A 16,017-nucleotide genomic window follows, 5' to 3' on the forward strand; every position below is an offset into this window, starting at 1 on the left:
ATAAATAAAACATAAATTAATATAATTATAGCTTAAATACTACAATTACTGACTTGGACTACATGACTTGGAAACCCCGAGAGCTCCTTCGTGCTACCTGTCAGATTTTTTTTTTTTAATTGAGTTCTGATTAAAAAAAAAAAAAAACTTTCCCAGTGCCTCGTATTTATGTCTTTATTTGTGTTCCTCTTTACCGGGAAAATTTAAGTGTTTCATCTTATTTAGGTTACCGCCTTCAAAAAAATAAAGTTGTTTCTATAGGAATATTTTCCAAAACTTGTGTTGTACTAGGTAGAGAAAAAAGTCTTCTGGCTTTTTATCTTTCTTTTCTTAATTTTTTGGACTTTTCGCGTTTGCAGAAAAAAAAATATTACACAAAAACTAAAGGGGACTACAGAATTATGCTTACATTTTTTGATTCAGCAATACATATGATAATCATGGATTTAAATAACAATAATTTGATTCTAAAGTACTTTTTATGGTAGGCCTATTGTCTGTGAATTTCAACTTATTAGGTTAAAAACAAGCAATTTATAATCAAAGCTTCCAATGCTATTTTGAAATCTAAGTTCAAAATATAAATTGTTTTCTAGCACCCACATATTTTACGCATAGCGTGGCAGGATATTTTTACAAGGTAGTAGGATATTTAAGGGGATAGTAGGATATTTTAGGGGATAGTAGAATCTTTTTAAGGCGTAGTAAAACATATTAATTCATAAGTCTAGATTTTTGAGTCTAGCGTACAACATTACAGTGAAAACTATCATAGACAATCAACTTTTTGTCCCAAAAACGTAAAAATAAAAAAAAAAGTCAAAAAATTTCGGATTTGATTTAAAAACATTTCCCATAAGGGGTTTCAACAAAGAATGAAAAAAAAAAGAGAAAATAAATAGTATATATCGACGTGCCCAAGGACGAAAGACCTCATCTGACATTTTCCAAGTTTTTAGGGAATTACGCTATCTCAAAATCAGCATTTTTAGGACACTGCTTTTAAATTCTGAAATTCCAAACTTACCCTTTGGATCTAGCGTAACATATAATATTAGAATCGCATATTTTTTCCGGAGGGAAAAAAATAATTCAATTTTGTTCTTCTCTGGTCACGGGAAACTTCTCTATTTCATACATAAATTAGTTAGCGACAAGATGTGATCATGCAGAACTTAAGAACTGTATTTAGATATCAAGATTCTAGCTATTTTATCGCTTCCCCCAGTTTTTACTATACAAAAGAGTTCGGTAGTCTTTGATCCTTCTCTGTTGTTTCTTATACCTTACCTGCTTTCTTACTTGAACCCCAAGGATTTCAAAATAAAACATATCCCTCCCCCCTCTAGACCCATCTTAGGTTTTTTCATAACTGTAAACCGCGATTTTCTATGATCTTTCTTTTGGTTGTTTCAAAATTACGAAATTTTCAGGGGAGCATTATATTTTTGCCACTGTTGCCATTTAAAACTATAAGCGAAAAAAAATAACAACGCTCTTCATCCGTAAAATTAAAATATTAACAGTCTGCTAATTCCCAAAGACAGCTTCAAATGAAATCTAGATCTTCTTAAGCTGTTAAATAACACATATTTGTAGCTTATTTTTCACCTATGTTCCTTTTTTTTATTTTATGCCTGCTTTTACCAAAAACTACATTACCGAACATCTAAATCTTTTTCAGTAAGAACTTAAATTCTTGATTTTTCCCTTTTTTAAGACATATATGGTTGTGCTGCAAGTTTCCGCAAGCTGAAAAATTGAAAGGATCATTTCATTTTCAACGTCCTTGGTATTTTTACAAAAATTTGGTACTTTTTTAAAAATATTGATTGATATCAGGGTTTTCAAGATGTATCCAAGATAAATACAAGAATTACCTAATTCATAAATGGGTTTGGAATACCTAGCGTAAATGAAAGGCCAACGACCGTACAAGCATACCCAATACTACCAAATTTATTGCCTATAATTATCCTAAAATAGTTTGTACTAGAGAAATGCGACGGTGATTACATCTTTGCTGTCGGTCACATACATTTGCTCGAGTAAAATACCCAATCTTGATAGGCTTCATACACAGGGGAAAAGAGATTACTAGCCTATACTATCCTATAAGGAGAGATTACTAGCCAATCCGAGATAAAAAGTGCAATAATACCATTCGTTTATTTTTGTGACTTAAACCCTGTCTCCATTATGGCTTTTGAGACAAAGTCGGTCGAGTGAAAACAACTTTTTTTTTCACCGGATTTGACTTCCTGAAAAAATACTAAACCGAGGGAGGCCTTGAATACATTAGAATGTAGGAGGAGCTTGCGAAGCTTTGTTGGGCACATAACGTGCTCTGTATGTCGTAGCGGCTTGGTGCTGCTGTGAGCTGTTAGTAATAGTAGTAGTAGTATACTCACACAATTTGATAATCTAGTTTTTGTTTCGACAGCCTATGTGAAAACTTCTATTCTTCACTCAGCCGTATTTAAATCTTTATTCTTGCAACCTTCGACGACAGAAGGATAGACTCAAGTCTGACCAAGAGACTGGCTTGCTGGTAATTGAATAGGACTGCCGTAAAATATAATAAGTAACTAAGTTTTGATGATGTCCTTTTCATTATAAAATCTTCAATAAGTGAAATACCTATCTTGACGTAAAATAAAAATCACTGACGTAAAATGTAACAAATAACTAAATTACCTATCTTATAAAATTAGAAATGATTGTATATATATCTGTAAACATTTTCTTGAAAACGGCACTTACTTTTTTTCTGAAAATTGGCATAGGCTACTACCATTTTCTGGTGTGAAAACGACCTAGATAGGTCACAACTTTGGTAAAATTCATCTCCCCCTCCCAGCCACCTCAATACTTTCACAAATCGTCTGCTGACTGAACTTAGAGACCCCTGAAAGATCGAAAAACCAGAATACAAGTAGGAGTTTCAAAGAGCATTTTTTTTCTTGACAAATCGTTTGGGACTGCTTTCTTTTAATCATGAAAGACAAATTAGCTTAATTTTTCAGGTTCAGGGTTGAATTGTGTCTCCATCTAAACTTTTTTAATTGAAACTCGAATCAATTCACATTTCGAAAGTCAAATATACTCGTATGCTAATTTCTAATTCATGATCATTCATAGCCTTAAAATGTAACACTATGCTGCTGACTATTAGGCTAAATAGCCTACCTAGAAATATCGTAGGAAAGCCTGAATCTAGGTCTAGCTCTCAGGTGACTACTAGCTCTAAAATTTAGCATATGACTGCGTTGCAGGCCTTTTACATCTTATATTGCATTCTTAAAGAATTGCCTATATATTTTATCGTAAATATCCGAGCAATTGGACACGGTGCAGCTTTAGAATAATATAGAAAAATTCCCTTTTTGGCATTTTAAAGTCTTATATCCCAACGTAGCCAAAATATCAGCGATGCCTCAAAAGTTTGGATACACTACTTTGGATATGCTCTAACTTGTGCATTGACGGCGATTTTTCAACAGTCAATTAAATGCTCAGAAAAATTGTTACCATTTCATACCAACAACCTGGTTTTATTTTAATTTCTAAATTGCTTTTAGGAATTTTTTTGGGGTGTTGAATCAAAAAAATAGTTCGAGGGGAGTAATATAAATCAACTTTTATTTTAATAATTTTAAAAAAATACGCGCCCAGAAATTCAAGAAAATTCAGGGTGTCGGGGGGCAACGGCCACGAATACCCCTCTGTGTACGTTCCTGCTCATGACACATTGATCTTACGCAGCCCTATGCGCAGGAGGGAGGGGGGCTTTGCCACGCTTTGCCGTGCACTCACTGAGATAATCCGATGTTCTAGAATGCCTTATATTTCTTTACGATTCATTTTTGTTTGCATTTGAGTCTTGTTGTACTATCCCTTCGAGGTATATTTCTACGTACGTGTCTTATCTCAGATGTGTTGACCGACGTCATACACTCGGGCCTTTTATCTGTATACCATAATTTTCTGAGCAACAACAAAAAATGTATTGTCACATCCTCTTCATTAGCAGTTTGACTCATCAAGCAGCTTAGTGAGTTTCGTTAAACCTGAAACGGAATCAACCCCACGCGCAGAGCTCGCAAAAATGTTGAGTTAAATTTGAAACGTTCAATTTGATCCATTCCTAAATAACATACATAACATAATGATTTACTTCCAGTATTCGTTATTCATTTAGCAGTTTTAACAATTCTTTTGTACTTCAAGTATATTTATTCGGAGCCTAGGTTTCTATTTGAATCGATTATCTCTTACCCCAGCATCATAAAAGGGCTTCTATATTCTATTCTACTTGATTAATGTCTTAGATTTATTATATATTAATTTCTCAAAATGTCTAATGCACAACCGTTCTAAAAGCTACTGTTCAGTTCTGTCTAATCTTGTAACAAAATATTTCCTTTCCCACATATTATGTAAGAATAGGTAGGTAATAACAAAAGTGTATGAAGTAGGTAACTAAGAAAATCTTTTTTTTTGCGAAATTTTCGTACATTTTGGGGCCAAAGTGGTTTAATACTCCATTATCAGTCTCCATCAGAGGCGGAGCGTTAATACTGAATGAAACCTCTGCATATTTATTCACTGAAACAAAATTAAAGATTAAAAATTCTTTTAACATATTATATAATATATTAGACAAAATATATATGTTGTATATTATATGAGAATTGTGCAACATTTTCTCTGCAAAATATTACTTAACTTTCTTAAGCAATATTTAATCTGAAGATCTTTTCTATCTATGCGCAGAGACAGGACAGTGAGTAATAGGCAAGACCGTAAACAAACGTGAGTGCAAAACCAAACATAAATAAAAACAAAGTATTTTCAAGCGGTAAAATTGACAATGAATTATCAGCCAAGATAAGTTTACATTTTCTAAGAGTTTACATTCATGATTAAATATTCTGATCAAACAGATATTGTAGACAAACGACTTACCGGAACTTTCGTTGGGAATTTCGCTCTGATATTTTCTGCTTCTTCTTTTCTAGCAGCTGAAAAAAACAAACAATTAGTGAGTTGAAGGAAGGGGCAAAACCATGTGAACATAGCGACGACTAAAATTTGTCATTGACACAGTTGAGGGGTACCGGCAACCTCTTTCTAAGCGAACCTACACTTACTGTGGAACTTTGCAACGCTCACGAAGACCAGAAGAAGGTAAACGCTGACATCTGGAAATTTTCTGTACCCGTCCTTACACTGCTTGTAACACAGTTTATAGAATTATCCAGTAAGTGTATCGCAGATGATTTCTGGTCTTCATTCTCGGTGCGAACAAAAAGCTCCCCCCACTTATTTGTGCAGTTATGTATCAGTGTGTTTGCGTCAATCAATGAGAAAGGGTTACAAAGTGCATTATTCGTAATAGCGGGTTTCCACTTATTTCTATTATAACTGTAAGTTTCGCGTCCAAGAGGGTTACAAAGTGCATTATTCATAATAGCGGGTTTCCACTTATTTCCGATTATTTCTATTATAACTGTAAGTTTCGCGTCCAAGAGAAATCTGACTTGTCTACCCGTGAAAAGATCTAATGCCGCTTATGTTTTTACGTTCTTCGGAGCACTTGCACCTCGGTCCGGGTTTTTATAATGGGTGAGATATGGAATGATCATACTGTTAATTCTATAAACTGTGGCTTGTAATAACCCAGTATCTCATGGAACAATTTAAATGGGATATTTTGAACTCCCGCCATAGAGTCCCGATTTAACGCCGAGAGTCTGATCTTTTCCCTGAATTGAGAAAATCGAATGGAGAATAGCGAAAAACTATGGCTAAAAAAAGATTGATTTCAATCTTACTGTTTGATTATGAATCCATTTTGTTTGAAGATTGAATATAGTCCACAGGTATTGATTTGCTATGATGAAGTTGGTCATAATAATAATAAAAAAAAAAAAAAAAAAAATCAATTCCGCCTTGGTATGCCTTCTTTTTCTGTTAGACCGCTTAAAGACTGTTTTCGACCAAAGGTCGAAAAATATGAAATTGTGATGTTTTGTAAAGCTAAATACTGCGTTTTTTCAGCGCCAAAATTTGCTCGATCAATTATATCGAACAGTCCGTGGTAACGAACAGTTAGTAAGGAGCGATGCGGCTCAATAGCAACGTAAAATCTAAGAAACGGTCTTAAAAACAATAGATACATTAAAAAAAAATCGAATTTTCAGGCTTATTCAAAATGTATAAAATTCACCAAGTTTAATGCTACTCATCAAAAGTTACGAGCCTGAGAATATTTGCCTAATTTTTGGAAAAGGGAGAAACATCCCCCAAGACATCAAGTGATCTTAATGAAAATCACGCCATCAGATTTAGCATATCAGTAAATCCTACTGTAGAGGTTTCAAGCTCCTATATACAAAAATGTGGAATTTTGCTTTTTTTTTGCCAAAATAAAGATCACGGATGCGTGATTATTTGTTTGTTTGTTGTTGTTTTTTTCATCAGTGATCGTATCGAACCAGTGATTCCAGAAGATCGATAGAGGGCTCATTTGATCGGAAATAAAAAGTTCTAGCGCCTTTTTTTGGGTAACCAAAGCGATTGGAAGGCAGCTACCCCCCCTTAAACACCCCTTTTCCCCCAAATGTGCCCGATCAAAATCTTGAGATAGCGATTTTGTTCAGCATAGTCGAAAGATCTAATAACTATATCTTTGAGAATAACTTGTCCCCCCAAATTCCCCGAGGGAAGGGCTGCAATCTATGTTTGTCCATTGTTTATATATAGTATTGGTTATTGAGAATTATATACTTTTTGGGGGGGTGGGGAGGGATTTTCTCATGGGGGAAGGGGTTACGTTTCCCTGGTTTCTCATGGTTTATCTTTCCCTGGGGGAATTCTTCGTGGGGTAAGGGAATTTTCTATGGAGAGAGTCGGATTTCCCGGCATTATTTCGAAAACGATCAGAAATTAAATTAAAAAGAACAAGTTCTTTAAGTGAAAGTAAGGAGCAACATTAAAGCTTAAAACGAACATAAATTATTAACTATACGAGGGGTCACCCCTCCTCATTATCTCGCTCCTTACGCTATTTTTTTGAGCTTTTAAACAGCTTATTATTCTAATTTAACGGCCCTTGTGTTTCAGGAATCATTCTTAAAGGATTGGAACAAAAAGTCAAACTTTAGCGTAAAACACAAGGCATTGAGGAGAGGGCCACCCCCATTCATATACATAATAAGTTCTGTTCGTTTGAAGTTTTAATGTTGCTCCTTACTTTCAGTTGAAATAATTTTTTTATTTAATAATCCACAAGCATTAATTTGTCATAATTAAGTTGGATAATAAAAAAATAATTCCGACATGCTATACCTTATTCTTTTTCTGTTAGGCCGCTTAAAGACTGCGTTTTCGACTAAATGACGAAAAATATCAAATTATGTTCAAATTGCCTTCTAAGTTGCGCTAAAATTGCCCAGCACAACTTACATGCCTTCTTATAACCCAATCCCCTTGGGCAAGGACTTTTAGTTATGTAAGTTGCTCATTGTTAACATAAAAGGTTTTATGGAAGGGTTGATCGTATAAACTTCGGAGGGGCTCATTCCATTGGAAATCAGAAGTTCTAGTAGCTTTTTTAAGCGTCAAAAGTGATCAGAGTAACCAGCCCCCGCTCCCCAAATGCATCCAATCAAAATTTTGAGGTAGCCATTATGTTAGAAAAAGTCCTAATGTCTAATAACCATGTCTTCGGGCTTCACAACCCCTCTTCCAGTCCCTGGGGCAAGGGCTGTAAGCTAAGCAAGTTGCCCATTGTTAAGATAGTAAAGTGCGAGGCGCTGAACAGATTGGAATGGAGGAGGACTGTGCGTAGCTGTGTTCACCTCAGGCGGCTCGGTGCTGCAGCGAGTTGTTTGTAGTAGTAGTATTTGTTAACAACGAGCAACTTGCGTAACTTCCATCCCTCGCGCTGGGGGCGGCAGAGGGGGGCCCCATCCTTTCTTAAATTAAAATTATATTTTAGTAAAAGAGCTAGGGAGTTACAAAGAGTAAATATCTGTCCAGCTTCCGTTTACAGCTTTTCTTGTAAGAAGGTGCAAATATATTATGTGTTATTTCACACTAAATTGATAAAAATAGTTACACAAAAAAAAGTTCAAGCATGTATCTTTTTTGTTCTTTTTTTTAAATCTCCCCCTCCCATCAATCAGCATTTCACGTTGAAAGATGCGGGTATTTCATGTATTTGTCCCACAAATTTGTCTTTTATTATTAAGGAAAATTGGGATATTCTGGGTAAATATTTGCCTACCTCTTAAGCCCCTTTCGTTTACCCTTAGCCCTTTTATTAAGATAATAGCTGTTAAAAAATATGCAAAAAAAATTCAGTATTTCAAATGAATAAAAAGTTGCATATTTTCTGGTAGTGAAGGTTCTTTGTGAAGTCACAAGATGAATTGTGAAGTTAGGTAAGACGAATGCATCTTTCTTAATTACCAAGGTGTTGACGGGGTTAATTTGTCTGTCGCATTTTGTCAAAGCCTTAAACATTTAGTGTTGTTGATCGAGGGGAATACGCTCGCAACAGTGAAGCTTGGTATTAAGTAAGTGGAAAAAAGCTCTGTATCGAGTATATTGTGTATTTAACACTGTGAAGTATCTGTTTTTACCCTCATGAACCCTCTTGCATATGCAGAAGTAATCTCTGACCACCCTAACTTCAGAGTCAAGAGATTAAAAAAAAAACTCAGTCAACTGATCCATGAGCTTTATTCCTGCGAGTCTTTGTTTTTGTGGTACTTCCAGAATTATAGGCATGTGTGCTGTGGTATATTATAGTATTATTCAGAACACACCCAAAAAGTGAAGTACGGTTAATCCTAATGAAACATACCAAAATGAGATAAAAATATAATACTTCAGTAACAAAATTATTGATACTACCACACAGAATTATGGAAAGCAGGCCGCCCAGAACGCATTATATCAAATACCTAACCACCTCTATATATTAAATATTTAATTAAAATATACGCGCGTCGCAGTTTATTCCACGAAAGAATAAGCTAATTATAATCGAAAGCGAGAGAAAAATTGGTTTACTCAGATCAAACAAAGCAAACGTCTCGAGTGTGTTCTGGATAATACGTAAGTAACATTTTTGTTTTTAGTACCTGTTTTGTTTCCTTTTTGTTTCATGTTATGGTTCTTCTCATTTATGTTATTTCGCTTCTTTAATGGTACTGTGTCATAAGCATTGATTAAGTATTCTTGCAGTGTGTGAATGGTAGCAAACAGTAACGTATTAAATATGTAATTAGGAGACTTGGCGATCCCCTTTAACTAATTTAAACCAGGGTATCTACGTCACGTTTAGCATCCCATCAATTAGCATTTTCTTGTTTAGCCTTCCTTACCCTTGTACATACCAGACCAGATGGTTTCGACATAGACATGGCACGGTTGGATACAAGGCTTTTTCGGGGAATTTTCAGCATTATCACTTTGACTTTAAATGCTACCGGATTCACTTTTTTTCAAATTTAAAGTTTGTGAAATAACAATCAGCATGAAGAAGCTTAAGTCATGCCTCGATCGGAGGTTCAATATGAAGTGCATCAAGTTTTATTCTTGACGTTTTTTAAGGGTACACACATTTCTCCTCTTTACGGAGGAGACTGGGGCTCGTCCTTGTCAGCAAACCTATACCTTATGCACATTAACACTAAGTTAACATTAATAACCTAGAGCCTTTTTGAATGTTTTATGTGGTGGGTTTAGCCCCCAAGGGAGCACACCAGAGGTGGTTTTGTTGGTGTGGAGGGGGGGACAATTATAGCAAAACGTGGAAAAACTATCAGACTCCTGAAATCTTAGGAACTCAAAAAGTTCCATAACTTCTTGTTCTAAGCGTTTTGTTATGGATTTTTTCTTGTGTTTTTGATACCCCTCACATCTGAGTCTCCTACCTGTGCGCACATAGGCCTATATCGCCGCCTCTGGTCTACTTGTCCTTAAAAATAGAGTTTGTTTACTATTGGTAGCCCCCCAAAAATCCTTTTTAATATTGGTAGCCCTCCCCTCAAAAGAGTCGTTTGAGAGGGGGCAAGGGGGCAGTTGCTACCCAATAATTTGGAGAGAACATAATTTATTAACTAACTTTAAAAGTGCAGCTCCTTTTAAAATTGCTCGACTTGAAGCACATATTTTTAAAACTAATCTATCTTCATTTTTAATAAATAAAAAAAAAACGCACAAAACAGGGGTTCGTTACACTTCCTAATATTTTTCGAATTTGTTGATATTTCAGGTTCTTTTACTTCCTAAAATCTATCAGTTCAAGATTAGCTTTTCTTGTTTTAAAGCTTTCAAAAGTGGATATGAATACACTTTCTACATCTTATTCCGAAAACAAACATATTTTTTTCTTTTTTAACTAACTAGATTTGGAGTTAGAAGAAAATTTATGAGGAATCAATAATACTTTTGGTGATTTTATTTCTTTAATTCATCAACATCATTAGGGATGTGAGGAACCATATCATCCAATTTATCCTTCCATGGCTTCAATTATCCTCATTAAATATAATAGTTTGTGGTAACACACAACAGAAAAGAAGAAACTAAAATGAGAAAGGCAGAAGTTGTATTTAAGAAGTGTTTCCTGGTATAAAGAACTGAGTCTAGGAAGATATTTGTGAAAACTGTATGAGTCATTGAAATAAATATCTCTGGCATGGATTGTCCCAAGACTTAGACTTGTGTGTTTATAATGTACTGTGTAATGTTTTGAATTTAACCAAGTAGCCTCTTTGCTAAATAGTATGGGAACTTATCTTGGTACTTATTGAGAATCCAGAAAACACGCAAGACGTGAAGTTTCGTTGATGCTAATGAAATAATACAAAATAGGATGAAAATATAATAGTTCAGAAACAAATTTGGGCTATATATTTGCACATTAGGGGGGGGGGGTAAAACATAGCATATATTAAACACATCACCCAACCTAACCCAGGTACCTTTTTTTGCCACTTCAAACCCAAAAAATTACAGTTTGTCTTTGTCACGGAGTGATCATTACCTCACTAAGCAGCGAAAACCTGTTTTCATTAAGCATCTTCGAGATTTCGATGCGGTCTTCCTCGCGTGTTTTCTGGATTCTAAATAAGTACCCTTATTTTCACTGCTGCTTGAAGAAAATGTGCCATTGAAGACTTAGGATAGGCACATACCATCTTCGCTTTTTTTCCAATGAGTACTCAGTATCCATTATAAAATAAATTCCCACAACATGTGTTCAGCATCTTGGAAACACACTTATGCTTGTGTTTTTCAAAAATATTCCAACATCCCTTTCCCCTGAAGGGTATTACATGTCCCTTGACTCCGTGGATGAGGCACCCCCCTCTTGCCCCCCCCCCAATAAAAATGCTGGAGCTACACTACTGCTAGTTATTAAGAATATATAAGAAATAAAGGTACTTGTTTAGAATCCGGTAAGTACGCGATAGAGACCGCATCGAAATGTCAAAGATGCATCCTAAATGAAAAATAGGTATCGCAGCCTTGTGAGGTATTGCTAACTCCCTGACAAAGATTTAAACTTTTGTTTTTTGGGTTTGAAAGGGCAAAAAAAGGTACCTAGGTTAGGTTACGTTTTTAATATATGCTTTACCCCCCCCCCCCCTCTAATGTGCAAATATATAGCCTGAATTTGTTCGGTACTCTTTTATTAAACGGACTCTTTTATATATTGCTAGTTTTGTTAATGCTAATGAAATAAAATAAAATAGGATGAATATATAATAGTTTAGAAACAAATTTGGGCTATATATTTGCACATTAGGGGGGGGGGGTGGTCGAAGCACACCATATATTAAATACGTAGCCTAACCTAACCTAGGTACCTTTTTCTCCCCTTAAACCCCAAAAAACAACAATTTAAATACAGTTCTTGCCTTTGTTTATATCCCAGAAGGCAGCGTAAACTTGTTTTTCATCAACTGTCTCGGTCTATTTCGTGACTGGTATGCATTGCCGTATATAAAAGAGTACCATTTGTTCATAAACAATTATATTTTTATCCTATTTTGTTTTATTTCATTAACATTAACGAAACTTCACTTCCCGCGTACTTACCGGATTCTACACAAGTACCGAAATAAATTTTTCAGAATCAGTAGTACCCCTTCATGCTCATAATTGCGAATGGCTTTTCGGGTAAGGTATTTTCGGTTACCTTTGAACAAATTACAAAATTAATGTAGACCTAAGCAGTCTGTCACATATGGCTGGGGGGGACGCTCCCTTCAAATGTTTTCAGACAGTTGATAAGACAGTGGCGCAAAGCACCGCTATTTTTTTATTAGGGTAAATGGGTTAATAGAAATATATGATACAAAATCAATGAAAAGAAGATCATTATAAATCAGCAAAGAAAAAAATGAAGTAATTTTAATATACTACCCTCCAAATCATATTAATTACCCTCCATATTAACTATTACCCTCCAACAATATTAATACCCTCCAAATCAGTCACTAAAAATGAACAGTGAGTTTGGTACTTTAAAAGAACTTCATAATACTTGCGATTTTTGCGATTCGAAACTTTGCCGGCAACAATTCATGTTATATTCCAATTGAGGGTATATATTTGCACATTAGGGGGTGGGTGTAGGTAAATTTGAATTTCCGATAGAAGCGATTATTATATTCGTAGAGCATAAAAAAGGCATCGAGTGGTATGTTCACTAGGCTATTCGTAAGTCAATAATATAAACTGCCAAAAATTTACCGTCCCCAATAAGTACCCTCTATAATTTTACCCTCTATAAAGGTAGAATTCTACTTTAGTTACTTTTGGCTATCTTGGAAAGGGGTTGGGTTAGGAAAATGAAACTTTCAGGGATGGATGTACATGCTAAGGTTCGTCCTGGGAAGGTACTTTGAAGTACTTACCTCCACTCCTCCCCCCTCTATAGAATGGTAAATTACTGCACATTACATAAAAAGGCATCGAGTGGTATATTTACCTTAGTCGTAAGTCAATAATATAAATAACGAAAAATTTACCATTTTTTTCTCCATATATTAGGTGGACAACTAATCCCCCCCTCAAACAATGCTCCTGTTTTCAGTGAGTTTCACTTTTCTGCTTATTTAATTACCAAGCCCCTCTCCCGTGGCTTATTATCGTGTCCCTCTTGCCGTCAAAATAAATTCCAGTATTGGCTACGTAACTGCCCAATCACCTTTTACCAAACTGAAAAAAAGACAAATCTTACCAAAGGTTTTTCTTTCCTTGAAGCTAACATTCATATTGTGGTTATTGTCTCTAAACAATCCCATTATGTGTTCTAGCGACGATAAACTAGAGCTAGAACTTTCATCTGATAGACTATTTGACCATTTACGTCGTGACACAACTCCTTGAACTATGATGGTCGCCAGTTAATATCTTTAAATTTGCTTTGATCCTCTTTGCTCAGTTGCTAACCGCGAAATGGTTAAAGTTTTGCCCCTTGGCATGAAAACTTTTTATAAATGGCTTCCTATTGGCTAAAAACTGGGAGGGAGATTTCGTCATATCGAAGAAAAGAATATATGTAAATTTGGCTATTAATCTACCTGTCACATAAAATTCAAGAGGCTATGCCGTGACATAATCAAGGGAAGGTAATTCAGGGGGAGGGTCTAATCCTAATAAGACGTCAAGGATTGGGAAGCATTTATAATAGGTATAGAAGAAATGTTCAATAATTAATTTCACCCTGAAATCCGCAGTAAATCTCCTAAAATGGAATCTCATCACCAGCAATTATTTCATGAGAAAAAAATCCAAATGAAAGAACAAAAAAGGACATTTTTAACGAAGTTACAATAAAACTAAATAAATACATAACTTTGCACAATATATATACGAAGTTATACAAGAATATTCAGATTCTTGCCGAACTACCAATTAACTTCTTTAATCATAAGATAGCTAGTAATAATTTTCGAATTAACAAAAACAGTCACTTTTTTCAAGTATAGTTGTAAACAAGTATATTTCTTTCAGTAAATCTACATGCTCTACAATAGCTAATGCAAAATCCAAATTAAAGCTGATTCAGAGGCGTATCTAGGATTTTTGTTCGGGATATTGGGGACTATCAAGGAATGAAGAAGGAGGGGTATACCTCACATGGACTTTGTCTAACAATTCCAAAAAAGTTTTTTTACCTACATCTTTAGCCCTAATTTACGAGTCGATTATTTTTTTTAGCTTTTTAGGAGAAATAGTTATTTTATCTGCATCTTTATGTAATTTTCGAGTGCATTTATGATACTTCAAATGGCTGGATTCCAATGCTGTAGCCAGGATTGATTTTGAATGGTGGCGAACTTTGGCACTTTCACAGGATAGTCCTAGAGTCTGTGCCTGCAAAAAAAATTGAGATCTGAATTGTTTTCCCCATGTTTCTCACAGGTATGTTTCTCACGTAATTCAGAAAAACTAGTGTTTTTATTCAAACTTGTACCCATGCACCCTCCCTGTCGAAATCTCCCAAATACTCCATAGGGCAATGAGATTCACTATGGAATATATAGAGATTAGCCTTTTCTTTTTCACTAATTAAAAAAAAACGTACCGAAAAATAAGTTTTTCAAAGAAAATTAAAGGCCATTTTAAACTTAACCTCAGCAGATACAAATACCTGTTAAAATTCAAACTCAAAACGACCAGAAATTATTATTAAAGAATACATGACACCCAAAACGAACAGAAATTAAATAAACAATCATAGCAAGAAACATACAACAAGTAATAAAATATCTGGATAAATAGATCTTAAAGCGAGTAAGGCTTAGATTAATATGAAAATCAAGCTTAAAAAGAACAAAAATCTCTATAAACAAGAATTTCGGTTTTGCCTCCTTCTCTCACTGTAAAAGTCTAAACCTACTGTGCTTTACTGAAAACCAATTTTATTACAAGTATTTTCTTATTACTTACTGTTGAAAACAAGCATTAGAATTATAGTAAAATTTGAACTGATGAGTTTTCAGCAATTAATATCATTATACATCAAATATTCAGTTTAATTTATTAGCTCTTTTTAAAGTTGTTCAGGACAAATATAGTTTCACTACAAACAAGAGTTTGGATACTGCCCCCTTCCTTACCTGTAAATAAAAACCAAAAGTCTACTGCGTCATTGGCGCTTCATTGAAAACAAAATATATTACAAATATTTTCTTTTCCAGTTCTTACAGCATTGAAAATAAAAATAAAATTAAATTGAAATAAATAATTGAACTGATGGATCATTCAACAATTAATATCAAATACTCAATTTGATGTTATTTATACTTTCTTAAACTGTTCAAGACGTATATAGTTTTCAGTAAAGCGCCAATGACGCAGTAGGTTTTAGACTTTTACAGTGAGAGAGAGGCGATACCCAAACTCTTGTTTGTAGTGATTTTTGTTCCTTTTAAGCTTGATTTTCATATTCAATCTAAGTATTACTCGCTTTAAGATCTATTTATTCACTTATATTATTACTTGTCCCCCAGGACAACAATTACAACGCCCCCAGGACAACACTTACAAAGCTTACGCCCCGAGCCCTGGGGGGTTGTGTTGACACCGGAGTTTTTGTTATCCAATTTTTGAACAGTTTTTTGAATAATTAAAAAAAACTGGCTATCTCCACATTTGTAGCGGATGGGTTTGGGGAAAAAGGGCGTGGGGAAGATATCTGCCCTTAAATCTCTTGACTCTTAAAAAGTGTACTAGAACTTTCAATTTCCAATCAAATGAATCCTCTATGAAGTTTATACGAGCATCCCTTTCATAAGAACCATAAATGCCTTTAGGGCATAACTTAGAACGCCTTCCCCAGGGCCCTGGGGTTTGTATTGACACCGAAGTTTTTCTTATCCGACCTTTGAACTATTTTTTAACAAAATGGCTATCTCATAATTTTCATCAGATGGGTTTGGAAAAAAAAGACGTGGAGGGGGGCGGCTTGTTGCCCTTGGA

At 34.9% G+C, this 16,017-nt stretch overlaps 1 protein-coding gene across 1 annotated transcript in view; it reads right to left on the reverse strand.

Annotated features, from left to right (window-relative positions):
• Positions 1–13,481, reverse strand: part of LOC148949839 (microtubule-associated protein 1 light chain 3 gamma-like) — a 75,353-nt gene extending 61,872 nt beyond the window's left edge. Inside the window, exons 1-2 of the mRNA XM_089091323.1 lie at positions 13,271–13,481; positions 4,969–5,024 (exon numbers count right to left, since the gene is read on the reverse strand). Coding sequence (XP_088947449.1) covers positions 4,969–5,024; positions 13,271–13,334 — 120 coding nt within the window. The 5' untranslated portion in view covers positions 13,335–13,481. The remainder of the gene's footprint in view (positions 1–4,968; positions 5,025–13,270) is intronic.
• Positions 13,482–16,017: the final 2,536 nt, after the last annotated feature.

The sequence above is a fragment of the Artemia sp. Qi Xiang Cuo genome, chromosome 7 (assembly GCF_049724085.1).
Source record: "Artemia sp. Qi Xiang Cuo chromosome 7, ASM4972408v1, whole genome shotgun sequence".
NCBI lineage: Eukaryota > Metazoa > Arthropoda > Branchiopoda > Anostraca > Artemiidae > Artemia > Artemia sp. Qi Xiang Cuo.